This window comes from Pagrus major, chromosome 21 (assembly GCF_040436345.1).
Source record: "Pagrus major chromosome 21, Pma_NU_1.0".
Classification (NCBI taxonomy): domain Eukaryota; kingdom Metazoa; phylum Chordata; class Actinopteri; order Spariformes; family Sparidae; genus Pagrus; species Pagrus major.
The window spans coordinates 13188945-13207532 of record NC_133235.1 but is presented as its reverse complement, the minus strand read 5'-3'; the positions used below and the strand labels follow the sequence as shown (position 1 = coordinate 13207532).

Here is an 18588-nt window from a genome sequence, read left to right as displayed (position 1 = left end):
ACTGTGACCATGAAAAAATATTCTATTTTTCTTAACTTTGATTTTATATGAATTATTTTACTACATAAATTAGTGAATGTACTTCTAAAATGCAAATAAATCTCACTTGAATAAACATCCATCAAGAGTTAAAGCACCGGCTGGTTTTGTTAACAGTAAATCAGTTTAACTGGATGGCTTCATGTAAACTACACATGTATGTGAACTCATTTTTTAAGGAGGATTATAACATGAATTCAGAAAAGAATGTTGCTAAAGAAAAATAACTACAACAATAAAAGGAAGGAAGGAGGGATTTTCTTCAGTGTTGTTTACTATGAGTTACAGCCTTTACTGTATAGTGTAATCTGTACAAGAACGAGACCTGAAATCGACAACAACACATTTATACAATAAACTCAAAGCAAAGCATTTAACAATAAACATATCCCAAACTTCATCAGGTGATGGAAAACCAACCGTATGACAAAAAGTGAAGCACTCTTCTATGAAGATCATATAAAACATTGCATTCATCTGGGTTTTTTTTTTTTGAACATACAGTGTTTATTCTACTCGTCTCAACTGACATACGCAGCCACGCTGAATATATACTGTGAAACCTTTGAACAGCAATTAACAAAAGTACAAATGTGACTAATAGACTCAACTGACAGTCCTGCCAAAAATTATTATTAACTGCCAAAGAGGTTTTGTGTTGTTTGTTGCCACGATTAAACTAAAATTACAGAACTGATTTCCAAGAATATTTTCTCACTTTCTTTAAAAGGGGCGCTATGTAGTTTTGGAGAAGAAATTAAAACTCCAAAAATTCCTTCAATGAAGAAACAAGCTGCTCTCAGAGGAAAATAAGGTCCCCAGAACACTGTTTGAAGCTAGAAAGGTGGCAGGGTCTGCCACATATAAACAAAGTAAAACAGTATGAAATTGTGTTGTCCTTTAAGGTCAGTTTGTTTATTCAGTCATGAAAACGAAGAGTTTGTTTAGGCATAAAAAAAAATCAGTCAGTGAAGATCTTTCTGTTCTGATAATTTTTTCTTCCCCCAAACTGCATAGTGCACCTTTAACATGGCAAGATTTACAACATTTTTGCTAATTTCTCTGGGAATAATGCATGGATCCTGATGACAACAAAATCAGGCATATTTAGGTGGCTGGTATCAATGACTGAGTACAATTTGATGTAGATCTGGTGAACTTAAAATATGGTAAAGCTGTTCTGGGTGGCTTGATTTAATTAAAGGGGATGTTGGGCCTTGGTGGAGTTACACAGTGCCATTCTAGTTGAAGATTTTGTAAACACTCTCTTCATCTATGCGCAAGAAGGGATGTTTCAGAAGGTGTAAAGCAAATGAAGTCAAATGTTTTTGTTTGTTTTGGTTCCCCAGTGTAACAGAAAAAAATACAGCTAACTTGGGGAAGAAGAAGTCAGAGTGAGTCACTGTCTTGTTTCCTGATAAAGGGTCAGAACGCTCACAATATACATACTGTACAAATATACAAGACTTGTGGAGCATAATGACGAGCCTCACCGACTTCATGAGCAGCAAACACAGATTGTGTTTATTTAGCCCCGCTGTCAAAATCATGCAGATCAACACGCATTCCCTCATTATGACTCAATTGATCAACCTGTTTAAGCAAATGTGAACGGCACATTTATAACAAGGACTGACAGCAGTCCTCACGAGTAGCCTACACACCATTAGTTAAACAACTGTGGTCATCACCTGTTTCATAAAATATTCTGCTAACAACTGCTGCTTATAAACGCCGATTTCAAACTACTAAGCATCAAACTTAGAATATGGCTACAAAATCTGCAAGTCACACTGTACAAAAACAGTTTGCATCCTCTAGTATGACTGTATTGGCTTTGAACATTTCCTTATCAAAAACACATGCTAATATCCATTCAGCTCAAAAATGGTTCATTATATTCTTTACCTGAAACAGCAATGTAAACCAAGGGGCCCCTCTAAGACATGGGGAAAACACACTCACTTCTAATTAAGGCAATAAATCATTATTCATCTGGAGAAAACATACGAACGTTTCTTTCAGAACTCGTGTCGTCCAAAACGAACCCTGAAGGGATCATTACATCTAACCAACAAAAGCAATGCAGTCACTGTAGTGACAGTATTGATCCCACATAGGATGAGCTCAAATAAAGAGTTACGGGTCACTGTCATTATATCATTTAAACTAAAAATTCCTAATGGAGAAGGAGCCACAAAAACATGATCACTTAATCACGTACACAGGCTTAACTTAAATCGTGCATATTTCAGAGATGGTGTGAATAACTACAGCTGTAAACCCATCAACAGCAGCAGAGGGGCGATGACTTTACTCTCTGCATAATGAAAAGAAAGCTGCGTGTGCATGAGTGAAGGAAAACCAGGGGGGTTGAGGGATAAGGAGGTAGATGCAAGTTATTTTGAAACTACAAAGACTTAAATCTGAGGCAGAGGTGTCTTGGAAGTAAAGAAAACACTGGGAGACGGTAGCAAACAGACCTTTTGGTTAAGGAGGAAATCTGAAGTCAAACGCACACATTAGGACCAGTGTTTCTGGGATTAATGTCATGCCGTCTGTGGTCTGAAATGTATCGATCCATGTGTGCTTCAGTGTCAAGGCCTGGGTCTGCAGACATACATCCTGCATCTGTGTGTGCATTTAGTTTGAACAGATCAGTCTCTGCTGGGCGTGCATCAACAGCACAGACATTTATGAATCCTCGTTCAGCTCCCGACTGTCTGTTCTGGCGATTTTCCGTGGAGGCGCTGTGTTCTCCCCATCTGTTTGATCCTGCTCTCGCTTTTTGGCTGCATTCTGGTCAAGTAAGACAGAAAGACATTCAACAAAGGGTGTTCACCGTCATAAATACTCCAATCTGCACCAACTTCCTCTCTCGTTTTCATGTAATTCCTTTACCTTTTTGTCCCACTGTTGATGAAGATATCGCAGCAGGATGTTTGTCTTCTCTGTGACGATGACTGAGGAGAGACAACACAGACACTGATGAGATCAAGAGAGACACAAAGCTAAATGATGGAGAAAAGTAAGAGAGCAGCTGGGATCAGCTCCTCCCACAGAGGGTATTATCTTAAAGGGAGACCTATTATACTGTGTATGTAAAAGATTTTGAAAGTTAAAAAGGTCAAAGTCCGCACCAACAGAAAACACTGCTCCTGAAACGCCTCGTCAGTAGACCCTCCTTTAATTCTGTGACATTGTGACATCACACTATAACAACCACGTCACACATTTGCATCATTTATGTCTGACGGCTAGTTTGGCATGTAAGAATCGATTAAGCTCAGCTGCTCTGTTGATAGTGGTGCAGGGTCAGACGTGTGTGAGCTGACCAATCAGAGCTGACTGGGTATTCAGGAGGGGGGCCTTAAAGAGGCAGGAGCTAAAAGGAGGGGGGATACAGTGCTGAACAGTATGAAAAAACTGATGTTTTTTGAGCATTTAAGCTTGTAAACCCGTCCTAGTAGTAACCCAACTTGAAGCATAATATGTCTCAGTCACAAGCTGAATTACAACAAGACTGTAATTGGTACTGACAGCGAATTAATCTGACATATCCCTGAAGCTGAGACCATTACGAAGCAAAAGATTTATGTGCTTGGGGGTACGCTCTGTTCCTCAGATATAAACACATTATATCATCAGTCAGTGTACTCACTCTGCTCTGATGGATATTCCCGGGTTGGAAGATAAACAGATGGCCGACGGTTCTGAAACACAATTGAGATCCATGTTAGTCTATGAATTGGCTAGAATTACCAAATTGTGGTAATTGTGGCCAAATTTGTGACGTCACGATGGTTTTAATGCAGCATTTTGAGAGCAAATGACTTACTGATGCTTTACATACAGAGTCTGCATGAAATCTGCTGAAGTTATTTTTGTTGTAGACAGGCAGTCCCTTCAGGAAATCTCCCTGAGAACAGAAACGAAAACATGAACAAACACACTTCACAGAACAGCAACGAATGGAAACCTGGCAAGGCAGACTACCGTACAGATAGCTGAACAGCAGAGAACAGTAGTATGTGTTTACACTAAGCTACGTCCGACTTGCCACCATGTAAGCTACATGTCTATCGAAGCTGACCAGTACCAACAATTCAATCTAACACCTATAGCTACACATACACGTTTAATACGCAAAGAACCGGCTGTGAACCCACCTTCTCCATTTCTGTCCGAGTCACGCTCCTCGCTCTGAGCACAGTGAGAGTGAAAACGGGCAGATGCTACTGTTTTAGCTAGCTAGCCACTAAGCCTTGTTGTCTTTGTCGTAGCCAAGATACCAGCTTGTTTTCCCGTCCGACAGCGTCTTATGACTGCAATAAACCGTAAACTACGTGTGTCTGTGATATTACCGCATCACGACACTTCGAACCAGTCGCAAATTTCCGCTCGTGTAAAGGTAATTACAGGAAAATCGAAGTTGAACGTCCTTTACAGGCTAACCGCTACTAGTTCACAACTCCATTTTTGTTGTTCGTCTGTTCGGGGGCGGGTACCTTCTGAGATTCGAGGCACCTCATTGGTTGAGCAGTGGTCGATGCGTGACGAGAGAGAAAAAGCAGCGCGCTGATTGGCTAGAAAGTGATTATGTAACAGACCAATCCCCCAATACAAAGGGGGTTGTGGCATGAAAACAACACAAGTACTTTCTACAGAGAGCAAAGCGATCCCTCCTCTACAGCTCCTTGATATGGTTTTCACATAACATTATAAATAAAGGGGCACTATGTAGCTTTGGAGAAGAAATTAAAATTCAGAAAACATTCACAATATTAATAAGGTAATAATACAGACTCCAGAATATTTTTTTCTCAGAGGAGAATAAGGTCCCAGAACACTATTTGAAGCTAAAAGGGTGGCAGGGTCCGCCAAATATAAAGTAAAACAGTATGAAATTGTGCTGTCCAGTTTATTCAGTCATGAAAACAAAAATAGTTTATTTAGTTTGTTTTGGCATAAAAAAAAAGTCAATGAAGATCTTTGTCTTCTGATTAAAATTTTTTCCCAGAACCTACATAGTGCACCTTTAATGCTGCCATTTTGTCTTCTTATCTAGCTTGTAACTAAAAGGCCACTGGTTGAATTCTGGGTTATCCTGCCTGACCACCAGACCACAAATATCTCCTTTACGCTCTCTTAAGAGTAATCCCTTCAACCAGGCCCTTAAATGCTCCCTCTTTAGGCTGTCTTCATTAGAAGCTGTAGTAAATAGTAGTTGGCAGTTAACTTTGAAGGTCTAACTTTGTCTCCTGAGGCAACAAAGAAGACACCCTTTGTCCACACACCCGTTGGGAAGGCTTTTTTCAAACAAAAATGCATGTTAACTCTGCAGGGATGGTTTTTATTTCCAAGTCAACCTTAGCTGGTGTTTTTTCACTTGATGACAGAAGAGTTTTAAAGACACATTCTTCTTTGAAGCAAATTATTTCACACAAGCCACAAAAAAAAAGACAAAAATATAAATCTGCTAACATTTATTGATTATGAACAACACATTATGGATCAAAGTAACTGGGTGATATTACCAGGCTTTTTTTTAACCCAAAGCAAATGCAACTTGTTTTAAATCTCCCGGCCATCATTAATGCATTGGGAATGCCAAACCCAGCCACACCCAGTATCATCAGTTAACCCAATACACAAGTTCTTTGCCGAGAACTGCCAGCATTTCAGATCCAGTGTCTATTTCCTGAAAGTCTTGCAGGTTTTCCAATAGAAACCCTCAGTGTGAGAGTGATTTCCGTCCCTTCAACATGCGCCGTAGGAGCACCTCGATGCCACCTTGTGAGCTGAGCCTCTTGATCCAGCCATGAGTCCTCTTGCGTTTGATGTTCTTGGGCTGGTACTCTGTTCCTCTTTTCCTGGTCCGTACCTGCTGGTATTGCCAGGGAAGCTGCTGGAACACTCCTGAACCCTCAGCTCGTGAAGAGAGCGGGCCACATCTGGACATCTGAGGTCCTGCAGCTGCAGTGGGCACCATCCAGTTGCTGAATAATCTAAGGTGAGACGTGCCAGTTACAGCAAGGTCACCTGTAGGGACGCTGTTAACAGAGCACAGAACAGAGCTAATATTATTTTCTATTATCAACATTGTGTCACAATAATACTGTGATTACATCAAGTTGATATACGTCTATGGTGCTGCTACTGGTGGAGTAGTTTCATGCACAGCTCCCAAGGCTTGGTTTACACTATCAGCACGATGATAGGATTTATGTGCAGATTACAACACATTTTAACTGCTACATTGATTATATACACATGACATGCTGTTTAGTCTTTTATTATGACAGAGGAAAACCAAAGTATGCAAAAATTTGAGGGAATTTTTTTCCAAAGAATAATTAAATAGTAAAAGGATAATCAAGTCTATAGTTTAGCACATGAATTACATCATTACAATCACGGAACATGAATCACAAAATGAAGTGTGGATCTGGCTTTATTGTAAAAGGCTGATGGTCTGTCACCAACAACCACTTCTCGATCTGCTGCAGATGAGGCTACAATACAACATACTGCTCGTAGTACATTAATAACACAGTAACTACTACAGCAAACAACTGTAGTCTGTCAAGACTGATTAACTATTTCTAAGCTTTAACGGGAGCTGAATCTCAATGTAATCAGTAGGTAGCTAGCTTCATGTTTAACTAGCCACGCTGCTAACGTACTGCTAAGCTAGCTTGCCACTATTAGCATCGTAAACAAACACTAGCAGTCGGCCGTCTGTCTGATATGAAAGCACGTGAGCTCTGTTACCTGGTGAAACGGGTTATTCCACGCAGTCGGGAAAAAGACGACAGTATAATGTTCATGTTTAGACTTTTACACAGTTGACATAGGCATGAGAACTGTGAATGTCACAGGTCTGCCAGCCCACCTCCGAATATCAAGCTACATGATTGGCTCAGAACTTCTAGCCAATTGAAACGCTCGTTGCTGCACAGCACTGCTTTACTGCCCTGAGCAGCGTCTTTCAGGTATTTCTTTGACTATTTTTCGAGGCGTTACCGCCTCGTTTCTTAGATTAAACAATTTATAGGCAAGAATAACGGCTTTAAATTAGAGGGTCATGGTTTGAGCTAAGTGTTTGCCGACGGAAGATGCTTCACAAGGTAAGCAGCCATGGTTGTAGGCAGCCTGAGAGGAGGCTCTGCCTGAGAGGTTATATTCAGGGTATAAAACAGTAAGGGATATTTTTCTGTCATTAGTTTCACGGTTTTAAAAACTGTAATTAATACATTACACTGCTGTAGGTGCAGTCATCATAAACCAGTGCAGCACAACATTTCACTTCATTATCAGTGGGATTCACTCAGACAAATCATTCAAATAAAGGTATTAATCAGTCCACTGCTAGCAAAATGTAGGCTAATTCCCCTCAAAAAGTCAAAAAGCATACCTTCTTGTGTCAATATGTACAAAGCTACTGAAACTGTGTTTCTTTATTTAATTTCTTATTTAGACCTACATACAGTAACCAGTTTGTAGAGTTTAATACCCCAAAACCTGGGCGGGAGAACCTTGTGAGCATGTAGACTTACCTTCACAGTAATGTAAACTAGAACCAGACTTAAGCCTCAATATAATAATACATTACAGCAAATGTCTGAATACATCATTATAAAATAATTTAGAAAATGAAAGAAAAAAACCCCCCTCTCCTTTATAGCATGTCATCTATCTCACATAGATAGATATTAGATAAGATATATAAGATATTTTCTCTATAATAGCTCGCGTTCGTCTTGTCTGGTGCTGTGTCGTGTTTTATAGTTAAATGTGTGTTTATATGATTTGTTGTCACGTATGTTTCATTGTTTACTCATTTTGCTGCTTTTCATGATCTGATGTTTTAATTGATTTTTCTACTGGTAAGCACTTGTGACCTCCTCTGTGATAGCTGCTACGTTGAAGGTGCAATATGTAAGAATTGGCCAGCTGTCAAAGGTCACTCCTAAAAATGGCGGGAAACATTTCGCCAGAGTAAAAGCTTACGCTAACTGTAGCTTCAGTTTGCCAAATTGCCACATAGCTCAGTTAATTGTGCAGATATTAGAGGTCCAGACTGGGAGCTCAGAGTAGGCTTGGGCCAAATATCAAATATCGCATTATTTCCCATTAGGTTAGCAATGTGCAAATAAACAGTAACCATCGAGTAGAAAGCAGCACAATAAAGGGAAAAGATGAAATGCAAAAACACAAAATGTCAATATGAATAAATCCAAATAAATGTAATAAAAGCAATAAAAAAGACAAAATCACATAAAAGCAGTTACATACAGATAAAAACTGTATCTAAAACTGTAACTAAAAATCTGAAAACACTTCTAGTCTAGGCACAATATAATAATGACAGAGGAGTTTTAGTGCCTGTTTGGCCTCAGTAAGGAAAATGTCCTCTCAGAATCTGGTTTGCGTGGGAGGAGAAGACTCCCTCCAGGTTATCTCGCATGTTAATTGGTTTATCACAGCACCGATGCCTCCCATGCTTAAACATAAAGTACTAATTGTTATTTACATCGGAGGCCAAACACTAACAGAAAGTACACAGCTGTTGGCTCACAGGCTCTCCGCCCCGCACACGTCACAGCTGGCTGTTCCGTGACAGGCACCGGCCTGTCCCAGTACTCCCAGTGTGTCCATGTGAGTTCAGACACATCGGCACATGTTCATCTGACTGGTTCAAACCTGAAGGTCGTTTTCTGCCTTCAGTGATGCAGCGCCTGTAATATATAATGTAATATAATAACCTCTCCTCCAGGTGTCACATTGGCGGGTCATGATCGTGGTGCTGGTTCTGATAATCAGCTCGACCATCACTGTTATCATTTCTGTCACTGTCTCTGCCGCAAGCACGCGCGCGCGCAGTCATCACGCACGCGCCCCGCTGCCTTGTCAGCCTTGGCAACAAGGAAACGAGCCTCTCCCATTGGCCTCCTCTCGGCGCTCGGCTGTCTTCGGCTCGTCCTCCTCACCGCCGCTCAGGAGCGAAAATGCCCGAAGACTGGCGCGGCTGCTGCGGATGCAAGGGCAGCAGGGCTGGGTAGGGTCTGGCCTGAGTGCGCAGTGGATGCTGAGGCAGAGAAAAACATTGCTTGTTGTCGTGATGGGTGTCTTATTGAAATGCAACTGGCACACTCAGACGGATGCATGCTTCAACGTCAACTCGAGCCCCTCCGTGTTGTTTGGCAGCAGTCTGATGAGGCTAATGAGGAGCGGGTACTGTTTCGCAGCATCCCAGGCTTAGACAAATTGTTGCACCAAATGCAACGTTTCTCTCAGCTTCAGGTCATCTCTCGGTGCAGATTCCTAATCACCCTTAATCACCAGTAATCCTGCAGGTAAGGAATCGATTCTTATTGCATGGTGTTATCTAATCAGCCAGTGTTTATCAGGATCAATGATCAGATGCACGATTATTGCATCCATTTGACCTGTGACGGCGAGAAAATAATACGTCTATCAATAATATGCGCCATAGAAGCACCAGACTTCCATTGATTTTTAATCATTTTTATTTGTGATGCGATGATGTGGGGCCTGTGTATGAAATGTGTGAAACATGTCCTTCACTGCGCATTTGTATTATTGTGAGATGTGATACGTACTTAATAATTCAGGTCAGATGATCAGAATATGGAGTCTATTGCAGTCTATGTCTGAATGTTTTGGAGTCACATTCTTGCAGAAGCTATAGGACATTTGTGCTTTAGGCCTTTATAACAAAATGGGGTTATATTGGTCTCATTTTCTGCAGATATACGCATCTCATGCAGACATCATGTCAGACTGCGCCTGCTGCACCGTGTTGTTGTGGAAATAGAGCAGCACACTGTGTACTTAATGTGTGTTACGCTACTGTAAGACTTGGCAGACATATCAACCTATATTATTCTGCAATGCAGACAAGAAAAATAACATGGCTGAGTAAGCGCCAGGAGTTCTTGTCTGGAGGGTTTGTGGGTTTCAGATGCTGGTCCGCCTGCTCCCTGCTCCCCCTCAGCCATGATCAGATCCTGGGTGACCGTGTTGATGGATTGTAGGTCAGGAGGAGAATCCCTAATTCGAATGACACGGTCTGTTGTTGCATCAGCGCAGATGCAGTTAGTGTTGTGTTAAAGAGGTGAAGAGGCATCTTTACTCCATGGTTATCCGATAATAAGGTCAGGTGATGTCCCACCTCGCTGTCACAATACTGTCACCATCAGAATGAGTGATCAGCTCCTGTAGGAGGTTTCCTCAGTGGACACTTTTACCTCATTATGGACCACTTGTAGCTGATGTGTCACCACCGATGGATTCAAGATAGATGGATTTTGAGAATAGGATGAAGCTCACTGCAGCTGTTGAGACTGACAGCTGAGTGTCTGCTCAGTGTGTTGACGCTCCATTTTGATGCTTGTTGTGAAAAGGCGGCCCTCTCAGCCCACATTCACTTGGCTCCTTCGATGTAACTCGATAGCACTTGATGCACTGACCTTCAGACCATCCACCACCAACAACACACACATTCACATGCACAGGCACATGTACATGTGAATCCCTTTGTGCACATGCAAACCAGGTCCAAGTTCTCCTCACTGGAGTGCCAGACCTCTGGAGCAATGTGCAATAAAAGTGTGTCATTACTTTAATCAGCCTGTTGTTAAAAGCTTCACCTTGTTTTACTAAAAGCAGACAGAACTAAAGACTAAACTATTACAAATGATCTGTTTATTATGAATTCATTATAGTGATGGGGTTTGGATAATTGATGCATGTACAAGTATCTGCACTCAAAATATGCCTTAAAGGGGCATTATGTAGTTTTGAAAAAATTCAAACAGAATTTTAATATTTACATTAATTACAATATATGTAATTTATTACAGGAGACAGAATAGCCAATTTGAAATGCATTACTTTTGTGTTTAATACTTGAATAAGAAACACACTGCATTCATGTAGAAATTCCCCTTTATTTTTACAACATAAAAATTGAATAAACACATGAGTTTATGTATAAGTTTGCATTCATCTAATTTAATCACACTAAGTTATTGAATGTATTCACATTGACTCAACCTGACAGACAAACGTTGCATGCTAACGACCAGCTGGTTAGCATGCTAACGACCAGCTGGTTAGCATGCTAACTTCAGTAAATATCTCTGCATACAATAAATACACCTCATTACGTCAAAACTGTTATTTCTTCACATTCTGATGATAATTTGAGATATTTCTGAATGTTTTCAAACAAAACAAACGTACATGTTGCATCTTGAAAGTCAATGTTTTACACATAATGGATAGAATGGGATTAGACATAATGAGGTATGATATAGTTCAATCTATTCACTTAATATGCGATTAAATGGTCAACCAAAAATAAAAATTCAGTCATTATCAAGTCAGGTGAGGTTTCTTCATCTACAAAACAAATGTGGAGCCTCACAGCAAAACAGCATTCTCCTAACAAGTGAAGTAGATGGGTACTTGTTTTAAAAAGTGAAAAACAACCCAAAACCACAAAATAAAATGGCTCCATACTACTCGTCTGGCATAATCCAAGTCTTTGTAAACCCTGAGATCCCAAATTGATATCAAAAAACATGCTCGTGCACCGATGCTAAAGCTTTTAGCTTAGCAGCTACAGTGAAGCTTTAGGCTTCAAAAAAGGTGTACGTGACATCTTTTCAAATCAATTTTGGTTCTCGGGGCTTCCAGAGAACTGGATTACGCTGGACGAGCTGTTTGGAGCCATTTTATGTTTTTGTTTGTTTTTTTAAACAAGTCCCCATCTACTTTAGCTGTTTAGGAGATCGCTGCAACACTGTTTTGCTGTGAAGCACCAGAAATGTTTTGTGGACCATAAAACTTCACCTGACTTTCTTTCAGCATTGAGGTGAGTAGATAATGACAGGATTATCTGTTTTGTTTGAGGTGTTCCTTTAATCTGGAGAAAATCCCTTCTACCAAAAAAATAAATGAAACCTCAGTATCCATGATGAATAAAATCAATGAAAATGAATCCCTACAGTCACAGATCTGTATTTGTTTTTATTAAAGTTAATTATTAATTTATTTATTTCGTCTCCAAGCAATAAGATGCCTAGATGTTATGAATACTTATTATATATATTAAGCGGGAGGCATGAAACACAATCATAACATGTAACATGATATGCCATTAGCAGTAATGTGCATACGGCCCTCAGTTTCACAGTTTCTGTAACCAGGAAACAATAACTTCTTATCATGTAGACGTGACTGTTCCCACTCTGTTTCCTCAAGATAACCAGGCTGTGTTTGTATAATAAAATGAGAACTAATGCCACTTTATTTTTTCCCCTCATCTCCACTGGAAGCAGTATAGATCGAAAAACTGGTATCATGCTGTTATGAGACATACAGCTGGCAGACATGTACACAGTCATGCCCTCTGAGTGGCTTTTTCTATTTATATATATCCTGACCATGTGAAAAGGACGGCTTATTAATAGCAGACGTCTACAGTATGTTTGCATGTGAACGGTCAGTCCTCACTGACATCGAACACCGTAGTACAGCACAAGTATTGTTTTCATGTTGTCTGTTTATGGACTACCTGAATGTCATTCTGCTGAGTCACCCAGGTGAGTGTGTTAGTGGAGCTTCACAAAGGCTGCTGGTGTCTGTGGTGTTTTGGATTTGCATAACAGTTTGGAGGCTGTTGAACCGAAAGCATCCTTGCTGTTTTGTGTGTTTCATTTCCCTCCACACTGCCTGTGGTCGGATGAAAGGATAGAAAGAGCATTTCATTGTGACTGTGTTGCTAGGAAACAGCTCGGGTCCAATATTATGGGAACCAAGCAAGGACCTAGTTTCTTCACGCTGAGCTGTTGACATTTGCAGGAAAATAAACCTGGAATCATTTATAATGCGTATGCGAAAAGCTAGTAACAAGCTTCACAAGCCCACCCACACACATTGTCTGTTTTTGTATTTATATAAACCTACATATTCTGTCTGTTGTTTATGCAGGGGGGCACCATGCTGACCAGTATCACTGAAGGCATATTGTGCTGCCTGACTGGGAAGGCAGCCAGCCTGGTTTTGCCCCTGGAGTCGACAGAACCCTCCGATGGTTTTGAGTTTGTGGAGGTGAAACCTGGAAGAGTCCTGCGGGTGCGGCACATCGTCCCCGAGCGTCAGCCCGTAGTAACAGAAGAGCAAGTTGCAGGCAAGGAGAAGAACCATGACTGCGATGATGGCGGCTCTCCTGAGGACTTTCAGAACAAGAGCGATACCAGCAGCAGTGTCCACTGCAAGAGGAAGATCACTGTCTACCGCAACGGCCAGCTAGTGATTGAGAACCTCGGTGATGTTCTGCACTCTGAGATCCTGCAGTGTCAGGATGGGGATCTGGAGCCGTGTAGCACTGTAGAGGTGGAGCTGGCTGACTACAAAGAGATGCCCTCTTCTCCTGACCCCAACCCTGTTCCCCCTCCAGTCCCTCCAACCCTCGGGGAGCAGAAACCTGCTCCACCTCCTCGCCGCCGCCGTCGCAAGCCCAAACGCACAGTGCTGATCGACTCGAAGAGGGTGATCTCGAGCTGCAAAGGGACACACTCGGACGTAGCGCTGTTCTTCGTGCACGGTGTGGGAGGTTCTCTTGACATTTGGGGCAGCCAGCTGGACTTCTTCTCTCGGCTGGGCTATGAGGTCATTGCGCCAGACCTGGCGGGGCATGGAGCCAGCACTGCCCCGCAGATCGCAGCCGCTTATACTTTCTATGCCCTTGCAGAGGATCTCCGTGCCATCTTTAAGAGATATGCTCGTAAACGCAACATTCTCATCGGCCACTCATATGGGTGAGGATTTGTGAGATGCTTTGTAATGAGTCGGTCCCCACTGGAAAGAGGCAATTCTACATTAAAGGTGCATTATGTAGTTTGTAGGAAGAAAATTTGTAAGAAGAATTTTTTATCAGAAGACAAAGTCTTTGTTTTCATGACTGAATAAACTGAATAAACAAACTGACATTAAAGGACAACTTTGTTTATATGTGGCAGACCCTGCCACCTTTCTAGCTTCAAACACAGTTCTGGGACCTTATTTTCCTCTGAGAACAGCTTGTTTATTCAGTTATGGAAAAAATAAATATGTCTGAGTTTGTAGTATTATCTAAATATTGTAAACACTAAAATTTTTCTCCAAAACTACATAGTGCCCCTTTAAAGTTCCTTTTCTTGTAGTATGGTCTTGTAGTAGTGATTAACATGCTGTGCTCATCTCATTCTGTCTCCTCCAGGGTGTCATTTTGCACCTTCCTGGCCCACGAATATCCTGATCTGGTCCACAAGGTGGTGATGATCAATGGAGGGGGTCCCACAGCTCTGGAGCCCAGTCTGTGCTCGATCTTCCAGCTGCCATCTTGTGTCTTGCACTGTCTGTCACCCTGCCTGGCCTGGAGCTTCCTCAAGTAAGACCTCATATGAAAAGTGAAATTGTCATCACATTGTTCACCCAATAGTTCCAAGTAACACTTATTTTTCCCCCCTAACTTTCAGAGCTGGATTCGCCCGTCAGGGTGCCAAAGAAAAGCAGCTGTTGAAGCAGGGCAATGCCTTCAACGTGTCTCCCTTTGTCCTGCGAGCCATGATGAGTGGCCAGTACTGGCCTGAGGGGGATGAGGTCTACCATGCTGAGCTCACCGTGCCCATCCTTCTGGTTCATGGCATGTGTGACAAGTTTGTGCCCATGGATGAGGACCAGCGCATGGCAGAGGTATAGTACACCTTCATCATGTGCTATCCAATTTGAAATGTTTAAAGGATAAGGTCACCCAAAAAATGAAAGTTTAGTCACTATCATGATCAGTCGGGTATAGTTTTGTAGTCCACAAACCATTTCCGGAGCTTCACAGCAAAACATTGTTCTCCTCAACAACTGAAGTAGATAGGGACTTGTTTTAAAATGTAAAAAAATGACTATAAATAACATAAAATGCCTCCATACAGCTCGTCTGACGTATTCCATCAGGGGTGTGTAGATAATTACTCAATTTTCTTTTTTGGGTGAACTGTTCCTTTAATGTAACCTATTGTAATGTTCTGCATTCATTCTTGGCTTCTTTTCTAGATCCTCCTGTTTGCTTTCCTAAAAGTCATTGAGGAGGGAAGTCACATGGTCATGATGGAGTGTCCCGACACCGTCAACACCCTCCTCCACGAGTTCTTTCTATGGGAGCCTGACATGTCCAAAAAAGACAGCAGCAAGACAGACACAGAGAAGACAGTTGCTCTCAGTGACACTCTCCACACACTGAAAACCAATAGGTCTATGGACAAATAACCAACAGGGAGTCCAGTTTTAACACGGAAACCAAGCAGAGGGCCTTTTTCGGCAGGTGTTCTTAAGGCTGCTCCCAGGCTGAGAGCTGTTATAAACAGGGCCACATCTTAACGATGCGGACGGCCACTGGTGCTCAAAGATAAAGCAGGACTTAGGCATGGTGCCAACCAGAGAGCGATGGAACAGACATAAAGATGAGAGGAATGGATGCAATTACACCGTCAGTTTCTGCTTCGCTTTTTGATACCAGTTTGTGCTCCATCTCGTCATGTTTGGAAAACGACACAACACCTGAAGATCAGAAGGACTTTGTCCATTCGTGATTTGTGTGTGTGAATTGTTTCTGGTGAAGAAGTGACTTCTGCAAGGTGCAAAAAGCATCAAATCCATGAAATGGTGTGTGAATTTAGTCACATTTTATCTTAAATATTCTGTAAAGTACTGCAGAGCCTCTGTTTTACCTTTACACAATGGTCTTACATCTGCTTTTAATGGGAAACTGGAGAGGTGATATGCAGTAAAATGAGGAAATACACATCTGATTCACTAGTATGAAGGTGAATGACAGCTTATAGTAAAACTCAAGAGTTTATAATAACAGATTATTATCAGATACTGACTGAATGGGAGTGGCAAATGGGTTACAGACATTAAATATATACTGATGTACATGCAAAATGTAATTAATAATTGCACCACATGAATACATAGACTACATTATGACAAAAAGACATTGTTCATCTGCAATACAGCCACCTATTAACCACTTCCATACAATATGCAGTGTGCACCATCTCAAACACTCACAGCTGTCGTCAATACAATTGGCTCATCTATTTCCAAATGACAGCAGTTTATTTTCATATATATTGAACTCTTATATAGAATCTAAATCCAAAAAGCTATGTGTGTCTATGTTAAGCACAATGTAACCAATTCATAGTTGCATGAAAATTAAGTAATATACAAAGGGAGATGTGCGTGAACTGGTTGCAAACACAGATGTAAACAAATATGGATGCGAAAAGGTTCTTCTCCTTTATTCTAGCAGCCATTTCTTGAACAGTATATAATATCCTAAGGATACAAAGTACTGAGGCCCTGCATGACTTCAGAATATGAAAAGGTGTGAGGGTTGTTTCAGATAATATATTCTCATATTAAAAAGTCCCTGTGGGTTCCTCTCTAATCAAAAAAAAGTGTTCCTTTAAATGTGTATGAAGTATTATTTTGCCTTTATTTTGAAATGTCAGCAACTGCCATTAAAATATTGTGGTTGTATTGACCGCTTTAAGCTGATAAATGCAAAACTAGAGTATGTTCCCCTACTACTCTCCAGTCCAACATATTTATCTTATGGTGTCAGACAGAGAGAACAAGCTGAACATGATGCTCACTGAAAGACATTCATTCATGGGTGCTGCTTTGTCTCATAGTGGGACAGTAAGATGTGAGTAAAAGCACAGTGTGATGTGTTCCCGGACAGTGCTAATCTGCTGACTGGATAGTTTAAACTGTTATGAGTAGCAGAAGGTGTAATCTGGTGGATTTGAGACTGAGTGTCCAGAGCTTCAAATGTTCAAACATGAGTTAGCCAAAGGAGGAGGTCCCCCACAAAGAGGGACATCTGTACTGATCATGCTGGTCCATTATATATGCATTTTGACAGAATGCAGATGCAATATGACTGGTCTTATGCAACTGGAACATATAGTAAGAAAACAGAGTGGAAATAAAACTGAGCTGGCACTGACACCTCAAAAACATTATATATTCTCTATGGACTTTCCAAAAACCAACAAGTGCTGCTGATGCAACGTACTGTATGTCTCCTTTGGTGTAAAAGGTCAGTAAAACTGTATGGACTACAGGGTGCACATGTACTTCCTCTTATGCTAAAAGTGTGCAAATACAAATTGTCAGTGCTCATATGTGCTATATCTTTTTGTGGTTAACAAAAATGTGTTAATGTTATTGTTGCATTTATTCATGGGAATCATAATATATGCACTGCCTGAATGTAGATGCATATAACATTATATAGCCGAAACAGTTGGATTCAGTGTATGAACGTGCCTTTCCCTGGCATGAAATAAAACAGATGTTCACAGTCTACACAGGATTTTGCTTGTGTGTTTGTTTGCTGGCGGTAACATACTCTGTTTTTTTCTGAGAGGGTCGTCCAGCAATCAGAAGGTCGTCGGTTCGAACCCCCGGGTCCCCCAGCTGTGTGTCGAAGTATCCTTGAGCAAGATACTGAATCCCAATTTGCTCATGATGACAGTTGGCACTTGACACCTCTGACATCAATGGGTGAATGTGACAAATGTTGTAAAGGCGCTTTGAGCGGTCAGTATACTGGAAAAGCAAATAAATATGCAGCCATTTTTAGAAAGAGATTATAAGGGTGATGATGAGATTATTTATTTTGGGCTGAATATGTAGGAATAAGTGTTATGGCTTGATGCAGGATACAGCCACATTAGTATGATGAGATTATCTTTCCTAATTATTTTAAAGGTGCATTATGTAGATTGGGGGAGAAATTTCAATGAGAAGAGAAAGATCTTCGAAGAATATTTATGCCTAAACAAACTAAATAACAAACTCTATTTGTTTTCATGACTGAATAAACTAAATAAACAAACTGACCTTAAGGGACAACGCAATTTCATACTGTTTTACTTTGTTTATATGTGGCGGACCCTGCCACCTTTCTAGCTTCAAACAGTGTTCTGGGGACCCTGTTTTCCTCTGAGCACAGCTTGTTTATTCAGTTATGGATAAAATAAATATTTCTGAGTTTGTATTATTGCCTCAGTAATATTGTAAATATTAAAATAATGTGTTTGAATTACTTCTTCTTTATAAAAATATTATTTAATTGCTAGTAGCTCCAGTTTTGCCAGAGACAGTAAAATAAAATAGTAAATTGATTTTCCTGAGATAAGTAAGAATATATGATTAAAACAATACTAACATATTAAATATGTTCCATACAAACATACCAAAGCAAATCTATTATAACATCGCTCTTTATAATAAACGTGGTATCATTTCTGGGTTAATGAAGTTAACATTAAAGTCTTTCTAACAAGATGAGATTTAAACTCGTGTTTTCATCCGTCAGATGACGACACACCAGAGCCGCCCTCTCATTGGCTGAGCGCGTCCCATGCGTGTTGTGGTAAACAAAATTCGGGCTGCGTGTGC

The 18588-nt window shown here is 40.8% G+C and overlaps 3 protein-coding genes across 3 annotated transcripts; 1 reads left to right on the top strand and 2 right to left on the bottom strand.

Annotated features, from left to right (window-relative positions):
• Nucleotides 1–281: 281 nt before the first annotated feature.
• Nucleotides 282–4558, bottom strand: LOC141016325 (DET1- and DDB1-associated protein 1-like). Its single transcript, XM_073490620.1, has 5 exons — nucleotides 4209–4558; nucleotides 3878–3958; nucleotides 3701–3752; nucleotides 2941–3002; nucleotides 282–2838 (listed from the first exon to the last, which is right to left on the bottom strand). The coding sequence occupies exons 1-5, from the start codon at nucleotides 4215–4217 to the stop codon at nucleotides 2734–2736; spliced, it is 309 nt and encodes a 102-aa protein (XP_073346721.1). The 5' UTR covers nucleotides 4218–4558; the 3' UTR covers nucleotides 282–2733.
• Nucleotides 4559–5510: 952 nt separating this feature from the next.
• On the bottom strand, nucleotides 5511–6921 carry mrpl34 (mitochondrial ribosomal protein L34). The gene is made up of 2 exons (XM_073490618.1): nucleotides 6814–6921; nucleotides 5511–6092 (listed from the first exon to the last, which is right to left on the bottom strand). The coding sequence occupies exons 1-2, from the start codon at nucleotides 6867–6869 to the stop codon at nucleotides 5774–5776; spliced, it is 375 nt and encodes a 124-aa protein (XP_073346719.1). The 5' UTR covers nucleotides 6870–6921; the 3' UTR covers nucleotides 5511–5773.
• Nucleotides 6922–13071: 6150 nt separating this feature from the next.
• On the top strand, nucleotides 13072–15375 carry LOC141016321 (protein ABHD8-like). Its single transcript, XM_073490614.1, has 4 exons — nucleotides 13072–13892; nucleotides 14333–14503; nucleotides 14592–14808; nucleotides 15163–15375. The coding sequence occupies exons 1-4, from the start codon at nucleotides 13072–13074 to the stop codon at nucleotides 15373–15375; spliced, it is 1422 nt and encodes a 473-aa protein (XP_073346715.1).
• Nucleotides 15376–18588: the final 3213 nt, after the last annotated feature.

Excerpts from the sequence above, each read along its gene's own strand:
- LOC141016325 (XM_073490620.1), bottom strand. Across the intron at positions 3,753-3,877 it reads ACTCTGTATGTAAAGCATCA|AACCGTCGGCCATCTGTTTA; the intron begins GTAAGTCATTTG and ends ATTGTGTTTCAG. Across the intron at positions 3,003-3,700 it reads GGAATATCCATCAGAGCAGA|TCATCGTCACAGAGAAGACA; the intron begins GTGAGTACACTG and ends GTCTCTCCTCAG.
- mrpl34 (XM_073490618.1), bottom strand. The coding sequence starts at position 6,869 with ATGAACATTATACTGTCGTCTTTTTCCCGACTGCGTGGAATAACCCGT. Across the intron at positions 6,093-6,813 it reads GGAATAACCCGTTTCACCAG|CGTCCCTACAGGTGACCTTG; the intron begins GTAACAGAGCTC and ends CTCTGTTAACAG.
- LOC141016321 (XM_073490614.1), top strand. The coding sequence starts at position 13,072 with ATGCTGACCAGTATCACTGAAGGCATATTGTGCTGCCTGACTGGGAAG. Across the intron at positions 14,504-14,591 it reads CTGGCCTGGAGCTTCCTCAA|AGCTGGATTCGCCCGTCAGG; the intron begins GTAAGACCTCAT and ends CCTAACTTTCAG. Across the intron at positions 14,809-15,162 it reads AGGACCAGCGCATGGCAGAG|ATCCTCCTGTTTGCTTTCCT; the intron begins GTATAGTACACC and ends CTTCTTTTCTAG.